This window comes from Typha latifolia, chromosome 9 (assembly GCF_019914945.1).
Source record: "Typha latifolia isolate L0001 chromosome 9, TyphaL0001v2, whole genome shotgun sequence".
Lineage (NCBI taxonomy): Eukaryota > Viridiplantae > Streptophyta > Magnoliopsida > Poales > Typhaceae > Typha > Typha latifolia.
In genome coordinates, this window is record NC_133094.1 from 10364923 (window position 1) to 10381017 (window position 16095).

General features: G+C 36.3%; 3 protein-coding genes and 1 non-coding gene across 4 annotated transcripts; 3 read left to right on the plus strand and 1 right to left on the minus strand.

Moving 5' to 3' along the window:
• The first annotated feature begins 71 nt into the window (after window positions 1-71).
• Window positions 72-2979, plus strand: LOC140795761 (uncharacterized). The gene is made up of 2 exons (XM_073148521.1): window positions 72-393; window positions 1517-2979. The coding sequence occupies exon 2, from the start codon at window positions 1768-1770 to the stop codon at window positions 2701-2703; it is 936 nt and encodes a 311-aa protein (XP_073004622.1). The 5' UTR covers window positions 72-393; window positions 1517-1767; the 3' UTR covers window positions 2704-2979.
• A 3448-nt stretch (window positions 2980-6427) lies between these two features.
• Window positions 6428-8975, plus strand: LOC140794728 (probable protein phosphatase 2C 74). Its single transcript, XM_073146871.1, has 4 exons — window positions 6428-7011; window positions 7376-7549; window positions 8120-8290; window positions 8394-8975. The coding sequence occupies exons 1-4, from the start codon at window positions 6481-6483 to the stop codon at window positions 8718-8720; spliced, it is 1203 nt and encodes a 400-aa protein (XP_073002972.1). The 5' UTR covers window positions 6428-6480; the 3' UTR covers window positions 8721-8975.
• Window positions 8976-9535: 560 nt separating this feature from the next.
• LOC140794991 (mannan endo-1,4-beta-mannosidase 5-like) lies at window positions 9536-14351 on the minus strand. The gene is made up of 7 exons (XM_073147347.1): window positions 13956-14351; window positions 13656-13850; window positions 13466-13588; window positions 13138-13340; window positions 12408-13062; window positions 11793-11978; window positions 9536-9873 (listed from the first exon to the last, which is right to left on the minus strand). The coding sequence occupies exons 1-5, from the start codon at window positions 14298-14300 to the stop codon at window positions 12639-12641; spliced, it is 1290 nt and encodes a 429-aa protein (XP_073003448.1). The 5' UTR covers window positions 14301-14351; the 3' UTR covers window positions 9536-9873; window positions 11793-11978; window positions 12408-12638.
• Window positions 12542-12623, plus strand: TRNAS-AGA (transfer RNA serine (anticodon AGA)). The gene has a single exon. It is a non-coding gene; the product is annotated as a tRNA-Ser (tRNA).
• Window positions 14352-16095: the final 1744 nt, after the last annotated feature.

Consider the following 16095-nt stretch of genomic DNA (forward strand, 5'->3'; position numbering starts at 1 on the left):
GGAGGATTCGTATCCGATATCTAATCCGAATTCGAGACCGGATAAGTACCGGTTTATCCATCGTGGTATTCACGTCTATGCGGCACGAACTCCGTACTTAAGGATGGACAGCTGGTGATGGGTTGTCTCCAACCTCTCCACATTTCCAACTAATTTCTCTCGTTAATCATCTCGATCCCCATCGAATCGAAGGCTTCGCAATCTCCTCGGAGTCGTCGTCTTCTTCTTCTTCTTCTTCTTCGCTTCGATTCTTTCGACCCTACGCTGCGAGAGCTCCCTCCCTTTTGAGCTCCAGATCGTCGGGATTGGTGATCGGTTTTAGGCTTTATTTGGGTGGAATCTTTTGTTCGAGTGTTCGATCGAATGCTTGCCTCAGGCCTGACCACGATCGAGGTGCTTGTCTATTTTCCTTTTTTTTTTTCCCCCATCTCTTGCATTGTTTTTTTTAGTCTTTGATTCGTGTTTGATTTGTTAGTTTTGTTATGATGCTAAAATCGAAACTTGATTAGTTTCTCTGGGTCTTCTTAAGCTAATTGTGTGGGGAATTCGTGTTAAGAACTTCGGAGATCGCGTTTGGAGTTACTACGAGTGGATTCGAATGAATTAGAGATCATTTAGGTTTGCTAATCTTTTATTAGGAGTTGTTAGAGAGGGTTAGTATTGCAAGGTAGTAAGCGGATGAGATAGTTTTGTCTATTTTTGGTTTCGTTGTCATACGGTATTAAAGTTACGAACTTTGAATGAGATCATTTATTCGCTTCATGCTCGTGCATTAGAAAGGTATAAAATTTCTCTGCCTGTCTTTTTTTTTTTTTTTTTTTTTTTGCCATAATAAATTTGTATGCACATTTTATTGTTCTAAAAAGAAAACGTAATGATGGTATATGACCTTGTGTCATTATGGATTATTTATATACGCTTACAGTTTGTATTGCATTCTTTTGTTTTTCCTGAGGAACAATTCTCAAATTGAATACGTGCTGAGTGCTAGCTCTGGAATCTAGCTGTTTACTAGAAAATGTGTCGGTACATTGGTCCTATGGTTCTATCAAGATCTATTAATATGAAGTTCTTTAACCCATCATGCTGGTTTGGAAATGAGATACGTACAAATTATAGTTGCACTATGCTAATTGCAGCTGTGTTCTAGTCTATAATGAAATGTTAATCTCTTTCATATGAGTTAAAAGTGAAGTGGGTCAATGGTGCTTCTCTAGGGTTGGCCGGGGCTAGAACCGATAATTTATCGTTTTCTCCTAGAAAGGTCTAACTTCCATGTCAATGTATGTTTAGAAAACTATGTTACATAGTCTGGTTTGAAGAACAAGTTCTCTTAACACATTGGCAACTGACACTAAGTTAATACATGATTTCCTTGTATGTTGATCTTGACAATCAAATTCTTATGTTTTGAACTTTCCTTGATGTGCATGCTTTTAACCTTTGTGTAACAATGGAAGTCATTTCTGTTCTTTGCAGTTACATAATAGCTAATTTTTCTGTTTCACTTCTGTAGGCATATGGTTGGAGAGGGCTAGCAGACATACTGCTTGCCTGTATATTGATGAGCTGTTAAAGTGAGGCTTAGAGAATTTGGTTTACAGAGAATCCAAAGAATACAGTTGGGACATTGATAATATGCTGCATATGCTTTCTTCATATTTTTTTGACCCAGATTTAATGTTCTGCAATGTCCGTATGGCTACCTAAGGATCGTTGGAGTACTGATCCTGACAGAGAGCATGGTTGGAATCTGTACTTTGGGTGATGCACTTGACCAACATTATCACCGATGTCATCGGTGTGATAACCATTTCTCTTGCCGCCATAAATGCTCTATTGGGTCTGATATGCATCTACCGCATTTTGTACTTCCAGCTATGGATTCGAAGAAGAGGTTTTCTCCAGCTTACCTACTTTAATGGACCTTGGGTTACTCGTGTAATCCTAATTCTAGTTTCAATTTGGTGCGGTTTTGGAGAGATCATTAGGCTAAGCTACTTGAATGGGAGAGGAAGGATTTTTTCTAGCCTACAATGGCAGAAGAATGTTTGCAAGTTCTACATTCTATCAAATTTAGGATTTGCAGAACCCAGCATGTTTCTTATGCTTGCATTCCTTCTTCATGCGGCACTGCAGAAAAGGGAGTCTGATACTCTAAGCCGTCGGTGGAACAGAAGGACCATCTTCCACATTATCTTATTTTGCTTACCTGTTTTCATATGCCAACTTGCCACTGTTTTTATTGGACCTAAGATCAACAACGGTAAGAATGAAAACACAAAGATTGCAGAATTCTTCACAAGGACCTCATCTCTAGCTGATGGCATTGTTACATGCGTTTATCCCCTACTGAGCACTATATTTCTCGGGGCTTTCTATGTCGTCCTGATCAGCTACGTCGCATATGTTGGAACCCGGATGTTGTCATTGGTGATTAACAAGGGATTGCGACGAAGAATTTATGTGCTTTTGTTCTCTCTTTTCCTCTTCCCTCCATGGAGGGCTCTCCTTCTTGGATTCTCCGTGCTTCCCACCCCGGGTGGTTTAGCTTATGAGGCCATTGTGTTCCTTGCCTTCCTTGTGCTGTTATTTTGTACAATGGTGGGCATTTTCTTATTAGTCTATTTCCCTGTTGCAGATACTTTAGCTCTGGGGGATCCGGAGAACAGTGAAATGGAAGCAATGCCCTATGAGGAGTAAAATTACTGATGCTTTCATATTTCTCCCTTTTTATCGTTTCTTCTTATGAGTTCTCACAAAACAGCAGGCCCATGGTTCAACTTAAAGGAACTCACTGAGTAGAGGAGTATCAAACTAATTTATCCTTTTTTGAGTTGCTTCGTTTGACTTGTTATAGGCTCTCTTGTAAAGAAAAGGTTTATATGCAATGGTTTCTTTGAGGAATAGTGGAATTATATTTTCTTATTTTTCATAACATATACTAAATGAAATTTTCTTTGGTTTCCTTTTGCACAATATTAACCCTGCAGTATGGTTTTGCTAATTTGTACAATTTTAGCACAGAATTGGCTGTTTTTAAGTGGTCCTTGGGGGAAGTTTCTTTTTTTCTAAGTTGTATTTCAATGAAAAGAAGGAAAACATTGAGGCAACTAGGTCTGTATAGTAGAAAAGATATGCAGGCATTGTGAGTTGGAAATTGCTTTCATTAATGGGTTCTTCATAGCACCAAGTGATTTTGATAGGTGGGAGGAACTTATAATGTAGATCTTATTAGGACTATAAATGAAGGGCCATTTATGGGTAGATTTCAAATTTTGCTAGTGACTACTGAGTGAATGAAATGATCTGTGTTGTTAGATGCAGTATCCTGGAAGAACCTGAAATAGGTTTCATTTTTCTTTTCTTTTTTCTCTTTTTATATTAAATGTTAATAAAAAAAATTTATTATAAAAATTAGCGAGAATTTAATGGTGTCCCACTAAACCACTAAATATTAATTTCTTTAATTAACTGGTTATTCCATTCTATACCAGTAAGTGCATTCTTAAAGAGAAATATGGACTTGAGAAAAATTCATGAAAAGGATTAAAATCATTTTAGAATGAGATCCTAAGTTTGAATCTTAATTATATATATATATATATATATATATATATATTGCACAATATGGGGTTAAGAAAAATTCATAAAAGAAAATTAAAATCTCCTTTTAGAAATGTGATCCTAAGTTCGAAACTCAATTAAGAAAAGAAAAATGAAAATATTGCACAAGATGGAAGGAGTCAACAGAGGATCCACCACAAAGACGAGATTGATTCGGCACTGGCAAAGGGGGCGTTGACCCGTAACCGACGCGACCCCAAGTCAATGGACGGACACCTTTCCTTCCCTCCGAAGGCAAGCTCGCATAAGAACGCACGCATTGGACGTCTCGGCGCCACGTCATCGTCCAGTATCCTTTCCCTTAACGGTAATGAACTCGTGACAGTGACCGTGACCGTGACCGTGACCGTGACGTCTAGCATCTGGAACCCCCAAATTCCTCGCCGATTTACACCGTATAGCCTAATGACCCAAACACCGCGTAAGAGAGACGTAAGGTGAATCGCTTGAGGTCCTCCAGACCTCCATAATATTAAATTGTACACGTGACCTAATTGACACAATAATACTCACTATTCCTTTTGGAAATAATAATTACAGATTATTATTAAATTATTTCATAAAAGTTAATATGAAATAAAACGAGAGATAATAATAAATAATAGACCAGAAGAAGAAGCTAAGTTGTTATTTAGTTATTCTATCGGCCGACCTGTAGGTTCACTAACATAAAGCGAGGAGTTGAGTCTAAACTAGCGAAGCGAAGTCACTTTCGTAACCGTCACATGATAAGCTACCAGATCCACTCGCTCTCGTTGTAGCTAGAGTAGTTCTTCTTCTCTTATTAGGAGTAGGAGTCGGTTGTGTAGGTGTAGGTGTAGGTGTAGGAGCTCTATCGACAAAGTGCCTGGAAGGTTTATCTACAAGTAGTTTCAAAGAGTTGCCCTATAAAATAAAAAAATAAAAAAAACCGCCCAAGAACTGAAAGAAGAGAAGGAAGTGCTTTCCTAATGAACCGATAGCCCTAGAGGAACGAGATATTCTCTACTCTCTAGATATTTTAGCGGAAATGGATGTGGAAACAAAAAAAGAGTGGATGAAAGAGACTCATACTTTTTTCTTATAATTCTTATTTAACACTCTCCATTAATTTAAACGGTACTAGTAAAGTAATACTATGTTATAATATATAAAATAATTTTTAAATAGCTAAATTACCCATGACTTTTTGGCACAGAGAGAAAAAATAATGCTGAGGAGGATATTTTAGTAATTTGGTTAATATCAATTAGTCAAAATAACGTCAGAATGTTAAACGATATTATAGAGAAAAAAAAAGGCCAAATTACAAAATAGTTAAAATATAGAGTGTGAATTATAAAATACCTTTTAGTTTATCAACCTTTCTTTGAATTACACTCTTGCCCTTGGTATTTCAATTACATGCAGAGGGCGGTGTAAAGAAATAATAAACGCTAAAGCAAGGGTGTAATTCGTAAACTTTCCTATAATACAAGGATAATGGGAATCCTACCGTATTCTAGAAGATGAATGGGCAGTGTAATAAATAAATAAATAAATATTATGGCCTGCAGTATGAATGATTGAGCCGTAGTTTTGACCTAATCTTCTTGGTTTAATTTTTCCACAGGGTTTGAATTGAATTTGTACGCAATAATTATATGCATGCATGATTACTGAATGGTAGCTTTCACGTCCATTTTCTTCGCTCCTTTTTGAATTTATTTTTCACCACTTCGATTGCATTCATATCACCGTTCTCATCTTATGGGGTTTTTTTTTTAATGAAGTCTCTTTAGTATGTAATTTTCTTAATATTTAAAAAAAATTCACAAAAAACACCCTATGTTTTTCTTTTACTGTCATTAACACCTCACCATATAATCATGCTTTTATTTTCTTAAGAGTACTCTGAGTTAAATATTACCTAATAATTACTGATTGGAAAAAATAAATAATTAATATTCAATAAAATTGTGTAGCTCATACTATCAACGAGATTTGTGGTTTATGATAAGTATGCTTATAATTAATTTTTGCTTGTTTGCACCCATAGTTTCAAATATTCTATATATTCAATTACTTATATAGAATAATCTTATAATATTGTTATATTTCTCATTAATATATTATTTTACTTCTTTCGATAATTGATGACTACGTCAAACTATATATATATATATATATATATATATATATATTAAGTCGGCAACTAATTCTAAAATCGAGTATGTAATATGTTTCGATCAATTTAAGCTAAGTAATTGGAAATATTAAGAGATTTTTTTTTTGGCATATATATATATATATATATATATATATATATATGTAAAATACCTTTGAGATGATACATTAGGCAAGGATATTTTTAAAAGTTAATGATAGCATTGATCATTATTAAAAATTACAGACAAATAGAGGGGTTGAGTTATAAAATCCTTAAAATATAAGGGGTTATTTGAAAACTTCCCTTTTCTTTAATACGACCCGAATTAATCGCAAAAGATCACCGACATAAACCACTTCTTTGGGCGTGACCGATTCTCCTGTCCCTCTCTCTCTCTTTCTCTCTCTTTGTCTATCTCTATCTTTGCCTCTCAATTCCGTTGCCGACTTCGTAGCATTGAAAGCTTCCAACCTCTTCAGTGTTTGGACTCCAACAAATCCAAATTCTGCTGTTAGATTTCGTCACGTACTTTGACTGGTCAACGCTTCGCACCCAAGAGACTCCTTCCTCGATCCCTTTCCACAACCTTCACGCACATCTATCTATTATCTATCTATCTATCTATCTATCTATCTATCTATCTATCTCTATATATATAGATATATAGCAAAAGCTCTCATCTTTCTTCTCCTCAGATAGCAGGCAAATTAAGCCAAGAGAGGAAAATGGTGGTGTCCCAAGTTGTGTTCCTATGGTCGTTTCTAGATTTCCTTGTGGATTTGTTCCAAGAGCTCAGCAAGAGGATCTTGATGGCCTTGTACACCAACTCTCCAAGCTCTCCTCCTCTTCCGTCCCTCTCCCGGAAGAGGAGGTTGAAGGAGGCGGCGGCAGCGGCGGTGATCATGCGAGTTGAGCACGATGACATGCAGGCATTGTGGGCCAGGGAGTCCGCGAGAAAGAAAATGGCAACGTTTGCGGACAAGGAGGAGCATGTGGAGGAGACGGCGCAGCCCGGTCGAGGGGCGGGCGAAGGGACGCCGGCGCGTAAGATGAGGAAGAGGCCGGCGAGGTTGGTCGTACCGGAGTCTTTTGCGGCGTCGGAGTTCAGGGAGGTGGTGGTCCAGGAGAAGGAAGGAGTGGAGAGAGAGATGGAGGTGGAGGGGAGTGGATATTTTATGGCTAGTAAGAAGGGTCAAAGACTTGTGATGGAAGATGGATATGGTGTGATGATCAACATTAACGGGAATTCCAATGAGGTAATTAATTTACTTACTTGGGTATTAATTATTATTTGGTAGTCCATCTCCTCTTGAAGTTATAATTATTTTCATTTCTTGTATCTCGAAATTTTGATTCCATATGCTACAATCATACAGCAAAGTTTCTTTCTAATACAACTAATTCTATGTTGAATTGATAGGATTTGTATTCTAGACCTCATGATTTTGAGGAAGAAGATTTATTAGGAATGCCACATTAGCATACAATTGCTCCAAAAAACTTCTATTCAAGCTTCTTTATCTGTTATGATTATGTATAATTATAATCAAATGAATTATAATATGAAGCTTCTCTCCTAACATGCATGTTTGAATGTTATATATATATATATATATCCAGGCTTTCTTTGGTGTGTTTGATGGTCATGGGGGAAGAGCAGCAGTGGACCTGGTCTCTGAGAAGCTGGGGGAGAATATCATTGCAGCACTTTCTGAGATAGAGAAGGGAGAAGACCAAGTAAAACTGGCAATTAAAGCTGGCTATTTGAACACAGATAGAGAATTCCTAAGTCAGGTAGGGAGCCAACTGCACAATACCTAACCTTATAATGTGAAGAATGTTTTAACTTATTAGCCTTAAATAGATGCCTTTTGTTGTTGTTGTTGTTGTTGTAATTAATTGTTTGGTGGCCTCATTTAGGTTGTCTTTGTCTGAGAGTTGACTTGATCAATTAGCAAATTGAATAAACAAATTGTAAGGTTCTTGGTTTTGGGAAAATCTATCAAGAACTCTTGATTCAATTAGCAAATGGAGTTAATACTCTTAAGTAAGGTTTTTTAAGGTAAAGGTGAAAAAATTAAAAAGGGAATTAGAGTTTTTTTAGAGCTAATTCAAAGTGTTTTCGAGACACGAAATAAAAATATAGGAGTCAAATAATAAATGTTTATAAGGTAATGTGAATGATAATAAAGACAAGATATAGATTGTTTTTTATAAACTTTTCCACCAACCCAAAGGCCAGTTTCAGCAAAAGAACTCACCTTTTGGTCTCATAGATTTGGGTATTCATTAAGCAATTAGAGAAATTTAGGTACAACCATTTGCTCAATGACTAACAAAGAATGCATTTTTGTTCATCAACAGGGTGTAAAAAGTGGAGCTTGTGCTGCCACAGTGCTTATAAAGGATGGGGAATTGCATGCTGCTAATGTTGGTGACTGCAGAGTGATCATGAGTATGAATGGAATAGCAGCTGCTCTAACTTCTGATCATAATGCTGGAAGGGAAGACGAACGGATTCGGATCGAGAACTTGGTAAGACTTAAGATTCTTCGCTAATATTTTCCAACTAGTTGAAGACTAGAAATTTGTTAGATTAGTAATCTCATATATTTTTTGCTGTCTGAATCCATGACAGGGAGGATATGTGAACTACTGCAATGGAGTCTGGAGGGTCCAAGACTCGCTCGCCGTATCTAGGGCGATCGGAGACATGAACATGAAAGAATGGGTCATATCAGAGCCCGAAACGAAGAAAATCCATCTGACTCGAGATTGCGAGTTCTTGATCATGGCCTCTGATGGATTGTGGGATAAGGTCAGCAACCAGGAGGCAGTTGATGTAGTTCTGAAACATGACAAGTCCATGAAATCATGCAAAGAACTCATAGACATTTGCCGCAGTAGGGGAAGCAGGGATGATGTAACAGTGATGGTGGTGGATCTACAAAGATTCTTAGAATGAGGTGATTAGAAAAAAAGGTTTGTAACAGAGATGAGAGAGTGGAATGATTCATGTAGATGAACTATGAGAGAAGACCAGAATGATACTTAGGTTGGTATAAGTTCATTACTCTGCCTGCCAAAATAGCTCATTGATCTTTGGAAGAGCAGTAGGTAGATAGGATTAAGGGTTTATAGGAGCCAAAACTTTACTTGTATATATCCATTCATTACATTTTTTTAAAGAATCAAAGGCTATGGATTGGACTTTTATTGGTCTCTTTTTTTGGTTTTTGAATAATTAATGAGACCCAAGTTTGGATTGGGAGTCCATGATCTGGGTCTTCTAATTAACATGGAACAAGAAGCTTCCAAGTTGTTATTGGACTAAGGTTCTCATACATTAAGTCTATGCTTTTCTTTCAATTTTGATTTTTGAGTAATTAAATTTTTTTATTTGTAATAATGGATTCTAGTGCGGTCTACATAGGTAAATTGTGTGTATTCTATTATAACAAAATGTGTATTAATTACAGAAAATATATGCACTTAGATTTATATGTTAAATAAAAAAAATTAAATATAATTAAATTTCATAAGACCTAATTTTTACTCCTCTTACTTCCTAAACGAGTAAAACGAGCATCATAATTATGTAGAGTAACCATTGATATTGTAACAAAAGATAATTTATCAAAATGGGAACAAAAGATCCTAGAAAACCTGGAGCAGAACGAGATAAATCTAATGATGCAGGAAAAAAAATGACTCTCATCATTTTCTTATTCAATTTTTTCGAAAAAATCCAAATGAAAAGTTATAAATAATCAACATTAATGGGCACTGAAGAGTAGATTTTGTAGATCTACCAATTAACTGTTCATTTTACATAAATTTGATACACAAATTTTAGGAAAACAACTTGAGTTTCCTTAGCTGACAACATGTTAATCAAAACACCGGGATACCTCTGAAATTAACAGATAGACATTTAGATCAAAAATGTCATACAAAACCTAATACAGAGAAGTACCAAGAAGAGCTGCATCAATGCACAGCAGGCCATGGCATATTCTGGCACAACCACGTCATGACATCAGCCGTGCTGGTCAACGATACAATCCCATGCCACAAGAAGATAATCCTTGCAATAGGCATTATAATTGAAGGTGCTCCTACAGATAGCATTTCGAGAGGAAAATGCACATTAGGAATACAACAATGTCAATTGTATCAAGGCATAATTAGTTGCTTGTATTGGCAATGTTGATGGCTCACATAAAATAGGTCTACAAAGAAAAGAGCCTGCAATGCCGATAATGATAATGTCAAGAGAGCTCTCTACAAGTTCATCATGTACCTTAGAAATGTAAGAGCTTTTCCTTAAATAGTGCATTCACAAGGTTGCAAAGGAAAATAGAAGATGAAATTGTTGTATCAAAAGACAAGCTTTGGGACCATCAAAAAAGAATGATCTCAAGATATGAATATGACAGAATATGACAGAATATGAACCTAACAAACAGAAAAATGGGCTATTTTTAAAATAGACAAGCTTCTAGTTGTAAATGTCTTGCAATGGATTCTGAATGAACCTTCAATATGAAAAATATCAGGAATTTGATTATATCAGATATAGGTTGGTCAATATCAGATATCATGGGCTTAATATTGTGGAGGCAGAGATGATGACACCTAGGGTATAACTTCACAAATGATGATGCCTATTGCCTAGAGTATAACATCACAAAAAGTTGCTCCAGCCAATAAGTACCCGATTCTATTTGAGCAAAAATAAATTGCACTGTGTTGAAATCCATCATTGATGGTCGCAAAGTAATAGTGTAGCTGAAATTGAATCTAGATTGAATCAGCCAATATTTTCACCTCATTATAATCATCAACTTGGTACTGCTTCAGTTAAACTTCTGTTTACCTATGACATAGTTAGGTTGTTCTACAAGACACTCTGCTCATTTTTCTCTTCCCCGAGCGTGCACCCTTTCGAATAAGAGAGTGTGCATGTCTTTGTTGCATATATATATGGTCTTTGCAGTCTACATATTCTCTAGTAAATTGGTCCTTGATAAAAACTGGCTCTCATGTCCCAACTACATATGACGTGCTTTCTAGGTTTCTGAAGTAAGTTTTTGTCAACAGAACTAAGGATTCAAACTGAAATTAATGTCCCAATCCACAGCATTTGTACTTCAATACTGTGGATTGAAGGAGGTCCATGAGATGGGTAAAAGATGAAAAAAAGGTCCTTATATGTAAAATTTGCTATCAAGCATATTTTTGAGACTACAAATTGAGCAGAATGATACAAATTAAAGTGCAATCACAGAGTAATAAGAATCAAAATAGATTTACTGAACAAGCTGCAAATCATTGAACAGGAGTCCATATAGGAAAGAAAAACCAGCAATTACTGACACTTAATGGAATCTCAAGCTACCATTGCAAGACTCGATATATCAAGCAACAAACTTGTCTCAGTTTAAGTACATTAAGTCCAACAAAGATTACAAAACAATCCAGCACAAACTTGTCTCAGTTTTTTGAAGTTGAAAATTTGATTACGCTGCTTTATATAAAATTATCTCTCCTGGTAATTTCATAATAATGTAGATCAGTTTGCATGCTTTGAACTTGTTTTAAGTTACATTAATAACTTATAGCTCCTTAAGAAATAGCTGACAATGAGTTGGTTACTATTTCACTATCAGATATCTAGTGTAATGATTGGAAAACAAAACATATGCAATATTCTACAAATCATCAAAATAAATATCCGAAAAAATCTATACCCGGATATTATTCTCTTGTAAAAAGTGTACAAAACATGAGATACACTGCAGCTGGTTGGTTTCCATTTAACAGGAAATATTATCACCTCAACTAAATTGATACAATATCAAATCAAAACCTCAACCTCTACCCATGTTTTATTACCGCCCAGTTTTGGGAGGAATGATGGCTAATTCATATCTGTTCTTCAGAAACGTCATTTCGGGAGCATATTCCCCATCCAATGCCAAAACCATGGAGCTATATATTTCCTCTAATTTGGGGAATTTGGTTAAGAGCTTACTCATGCAATCTCCTGCCGTGCTACCGGCCAGCATTTCAACAGATGCATCTGCCACTCCAGTGAGATCACGGGCTCTCGCGAAGAACAAGACCTTAATTTCGATCGCCGGGCCGTCGATCGCCTCAGATGTGTCGTTTCCTTTCTGGGTTTCAATCAATTCAGCAGTATAACCCACAGAAGAAGAATCTGATAGCAAATATTGCAAATATATCACTCTCCAATCTCCGTCTACTTATCTATCAACGCAAATACTAAGAGAATCTAAGAAAGGATACACAAAAGCTCAAGAGCAAACTAATCGTTTGTCAGGTAAACTAGTAAAGACTCTAATAAGCACACAAAAAAGACGGCCATTTATAAAATAATTAATATCCAGATGTATCAAATAGAAACGAAAGACAACATCTCGAGTTAGATTAAAAGCCAAACAGGAACATCTAAAGAAGTTGGATTAGAAATTCAAAGACCGATTAGAAACCCAAACGAAAGAATTATAGGAAAATAAGGATAAATCAAGAAGAAGAAGAAGAAGAAGAAGAAGAAGAAGAAGAAGAAGAAGAAGAAACGTGACAAGAAGAGGAATCAAACCGAGGGATTAGAGGCGAAAGATGAGACCTTGAGTTGTTCCGCCATGGTTGCGACCTTCGTCGTTTCAAGGAAGCCCAAAATGAATCTTCTCTCCGTTTTTCTTTTAAAGGGTAAAATTATATATCTCTAATAAATTAATTTTTGATTCAAAACTTCCACAAGTGGACGTGCCGGAGTGGTTATCGGGCATGACTAGAAATCATGTGGGCTCTGCCCGCGCAGGTTCGAATCCTACCGTTCACGAATTAAAATTTTATTTTATTTCCATGTTTTTTTCTCCGGCTTGCTCATCATGACTTCACCATGGCGCGACCAGCTCAACGTGTGAGCCAGCGCCGTCATCACGCGCGATTGTCTCGAGATCAACGCGGTGGTCGACGGATCCTGCGACAGCACGATCTCGTAGCCGTCGGAGTAGGAGTCCATCCCCTCGGCCATGATCTGCCACACGAGGCCGCCGCCCAAGGAGCCGCCGCCGGTCCTGGCGAAGCTGTAGATGTCGCTGTAGACAGCGGCGAGGTAGAGGTCGCGCTCGTTCTCGGTGTATCCGGCGTCCTTCTTCGACTTGCCGAACTCGGCAAACACCAAGGGCTTTTGGAGGATCTTCCTCGCGTCGTCCCAGTGGCTCCACGTCCATCGCTGCATGAACGCCGTCTGCGATAGATCGGTCTGCCCGGATAACCTACCATTAAACAATAATTAATGAATCACTAATTAATATCACATATCTCTTAATCTATCTTAATATATTATATACCATATGTCTGGGTATGCATGGATGGTGGCAAAATCTATCTCTTTGATGAGATTAGAGTCGATGTAGTCGGTGCCGACTTGGTAGCCCGGATTGTATTGCTTCTTTGCCGGGTTGGAATCGCCGTAGAATCCTTCCATCCCAATCTCCAGCATGTGTTTGTTGTCTAGAGATTTTGTGTAGCTTGCCATCTCTTGCACCCAACCCTATATATATATATATATATATATATATATATATATATATATATACATATTGCAACGATCGAATTTAATTTAATTAGTTACATTTTTAAGTCTAGCATGGAATTTAAGTAAGTAATAAGTATTACGTTAATGGTTTTTCCGGAGTAGTCACACTGGCAGCGAGGCTCATTGATCAACTCCCATGCCATGATAGTTGCATCGTCTCTGTACGCCATTTTTGTGATGGTGTTCACCCTTGTTAATATACTCTGCCCAAAGATGATAAAATTAAGAATTATATTACAAGTTAATTGACTCGATTATGTATATATATACCTGTACGTGATTCTTGTAGTATCCCTTGACGACTGGATTCGTATAGAAATCGTCTTCGTTGGTGACGGCTGCACCTGCGTTACGAGCCCAATCCACGTACTGCGCTCGCCCTCCGAAGTCTTTGAAGTTATTCACCAAGCTCAAGATCAAACGAACGCCGTACTTTTGAGCCTCCGAGATCACAAAATCAAATCCCTACACCCATAACATACTATTATTATAACATATTCATTACCGTAATTATTGCTTTCCCTAACTAGTTCATTCATTCATTCATTCATTCATTCATTCTTTTCAAACCTCAAACACTTGCTCGTCGTAGACACCCGGCGACACCTGGAGGGCTCGGTCGCCGCCGTCGTTGAACGCCCACGTCCGGCACACCGTGAGCCCGTTGGCCGCCGCCTCGCGGAACACCTCCGAAACCTTGCTCCGCCCGGCGGGGTCCGCCGCGACGTGCAACATCCAGTAGGAGTTGAAGCCATTGAAGAGGAAAGGTTGGCCATTCAGTACAAACTCACTCCCTTGCGTCCTAACAAATATATCATCATCACCAAGTGTTTGTCGAAACGCCCAATAGAAAGCTAAGAGCGCAAGACCTGCGCACAAAGTGCACAAGAGGCTACTAGTCTTGTAGTTGGCCATGTTTGGTGGTGAGTATGCTGGCTTAGTACTTTCCGGTGGTCTAATGATATAGAAATTAATTAAGATGGAGGGGTTAATCTACAATTTAGCGTGGGATTCATAAAGAGTGTCAGACTGGTGGGCAGAAGAGGAGTTTCAGCCAATCATTGGGTACAAATATTTAGGTAGGAGGCTCAGGTGAGTCGTTTAGTGCTACTAGTTAACGGTATAATAGCTAGAAATCATAGAAAGAACCCAACTAACTTTCAAGGGAAGATAGGATATAGTTAATTAATACTGACGCATTAATTAATTTCAAGGGAAGATTGGGTATAACTTCTTCACTGAAAGGGGCAAATGGGGAAATTTGGTAGTAGCTAAGGAGAAAATAACAATTTTAGGTATTTTTACATAATTTCCGCTGATCATAAAATGTATTATAATTGCCATCGAAATCATTGTATTTTTTTAAAATTGCCATGTTGTTAGTTAAATCTAACTAATTTATAATTAAAACACAATTTAGATCTAAAAGGATTAGTTTGCTTGTATAAATTATTAAAAATATTTTCAAGCTATCCAATATTATAGTACAACGAAATATATTTTATTTTATGTGAGATAAAAATTATTAATAAATATTTTACACTCCAAATTTTAAAAAGACAGTATTTTAATAAAACATTATTAGGAATATTATGTTAAAAATTAACCATAATAGTAATTCTGAAAGACTCAAAAAAAGATAAATAGTGGCAATTCTAATATTTTTAAAGATCATAGTGTCAATTATTATATTTTGACACTATGATCTTGACCAACAAATTTACTTAGGAATTAAAACATAATTCTTTTGGCCCGTTGTTCCTAACATTAGCCTGATCTTCAAACAACCTTGCCCTAAAAAATTTTAAAAAAATATATCCTTACCCCCAAGGTGAGAGTAATTAAAGTTGCTCTAGCTGGTGCAATGACATAGATTAGGGGTGGCAATAGGGTCGGATTAAGCGGGTTTGGGTTGGGTCAACTTTATCCTAACATGATTATCAATTAATGAACATATTATATTTGGTAAATACGAACACGACCCAATAATTATATCGGTAACAGGACACAATATGTCTAACCCGTTTAATAATCAAGTTGTATTAACACGACCCGCCTAACTCATTTACCCTATATAAAATTCAAAATTCAAAATTTATTAATTTATCCTATATAAATAATGTATTAAAGAAACAAAATAACTTATTTTCGACTTAAAACTCATATACAACATAAAAATTATAATTCTAATAATTCACCATAACACAAATCTATATAATAATATTTAGAGTTTAAAATAAAGTTCCAACTCTTAAGCTCAAATCCATAGAACAACAAATTGTATATAACAAAGTTTTGAACAAATTCATACAATAAGTTTTAATTTCAACTCTCAAATATAAATCCCATAACAGTTAAAATAAAGTTAAAATTTACAATCTATTACATATTATAAATAATTTGAAATAAGTAACCAATAATATTAAGCCCTCGATTTTATTGTTTAAATATTATGATCTTGTTAAAAAGAAGAAAAGAGAACGTAAATAATTAAGATAGAAGATAAAGAGAAAGACAAAATTGAAATTCTCATACCAAATCAATATTAAATATGTTATATATACAAAAGGAAACATCTTGAGAAAATACCGAGATTGTCTCATATCTAAGAATTTGAGAAAATATCTCCCAGAAAAGGCATATAAATGCAAGAACCTCTATTCCCCCTAGATATTACAATCTATACTAAGTATTTAGATTTATGTATTTG

What these genes read in the sequence shown, in the direction of transcription:
- LOC140795761 (XM_073148521.1), top strand. Translation starts at nt 1,768, where the DNA reads ATGCACTTGACCAACATTATCACCGATGTCATCGGTGTGATAACCATT.
- LOC140794728 (XM_073146871.1), top strand. Translation starts at nt 6,481, where the DNA reads ATGGTGGTGTCCCAAGTTGTGTTCCTATGGTCGTTTCTAGATTTCCTT. An exon ending in ATAGAGAATTCCTAAGTCAG is followed by an intron (nt 7,550 to 8,119) that starts GTAGGGAGCCAA and finishes GTTCATCAACAG; the next exon opens with GGTGTAAAAAGTGGAGCTTG. An exon ending in GGATTCGGATCGAGAACTTG is followed by an intron (nt 8,291 to 8,393) that starts GTAAGACTTAAG and finishes AATCCATGACAG; the next exon opens with GGAGGATATGTGAACTACTG.
- LOC140794991 (XM_073147347.1), bottom strand. Translation starts at nt 14,300, where the DNA reads ATGGCCAACTACAAGACTAGTAGCCTCTTGTGCACTTTGTGCGCAGGT. An exon ending in ACGACGAGCAAGTGTTTGAG is followed by an intron (nt 13,851 to 13,955) that starts GTTTGAAAAGAA and finishes TTATGGGTGTAG; the next exon opens with GGATTTGATTTTGTGATCTC. An exon ending in CATGCATACCCAGACATATG is followed by an intron (nt 13,063 to 13,137) that starts GTATATAATATA and finishes GTTTAATGGTAG; the next exon opens with GTTATCCGGGCAGACCGATC.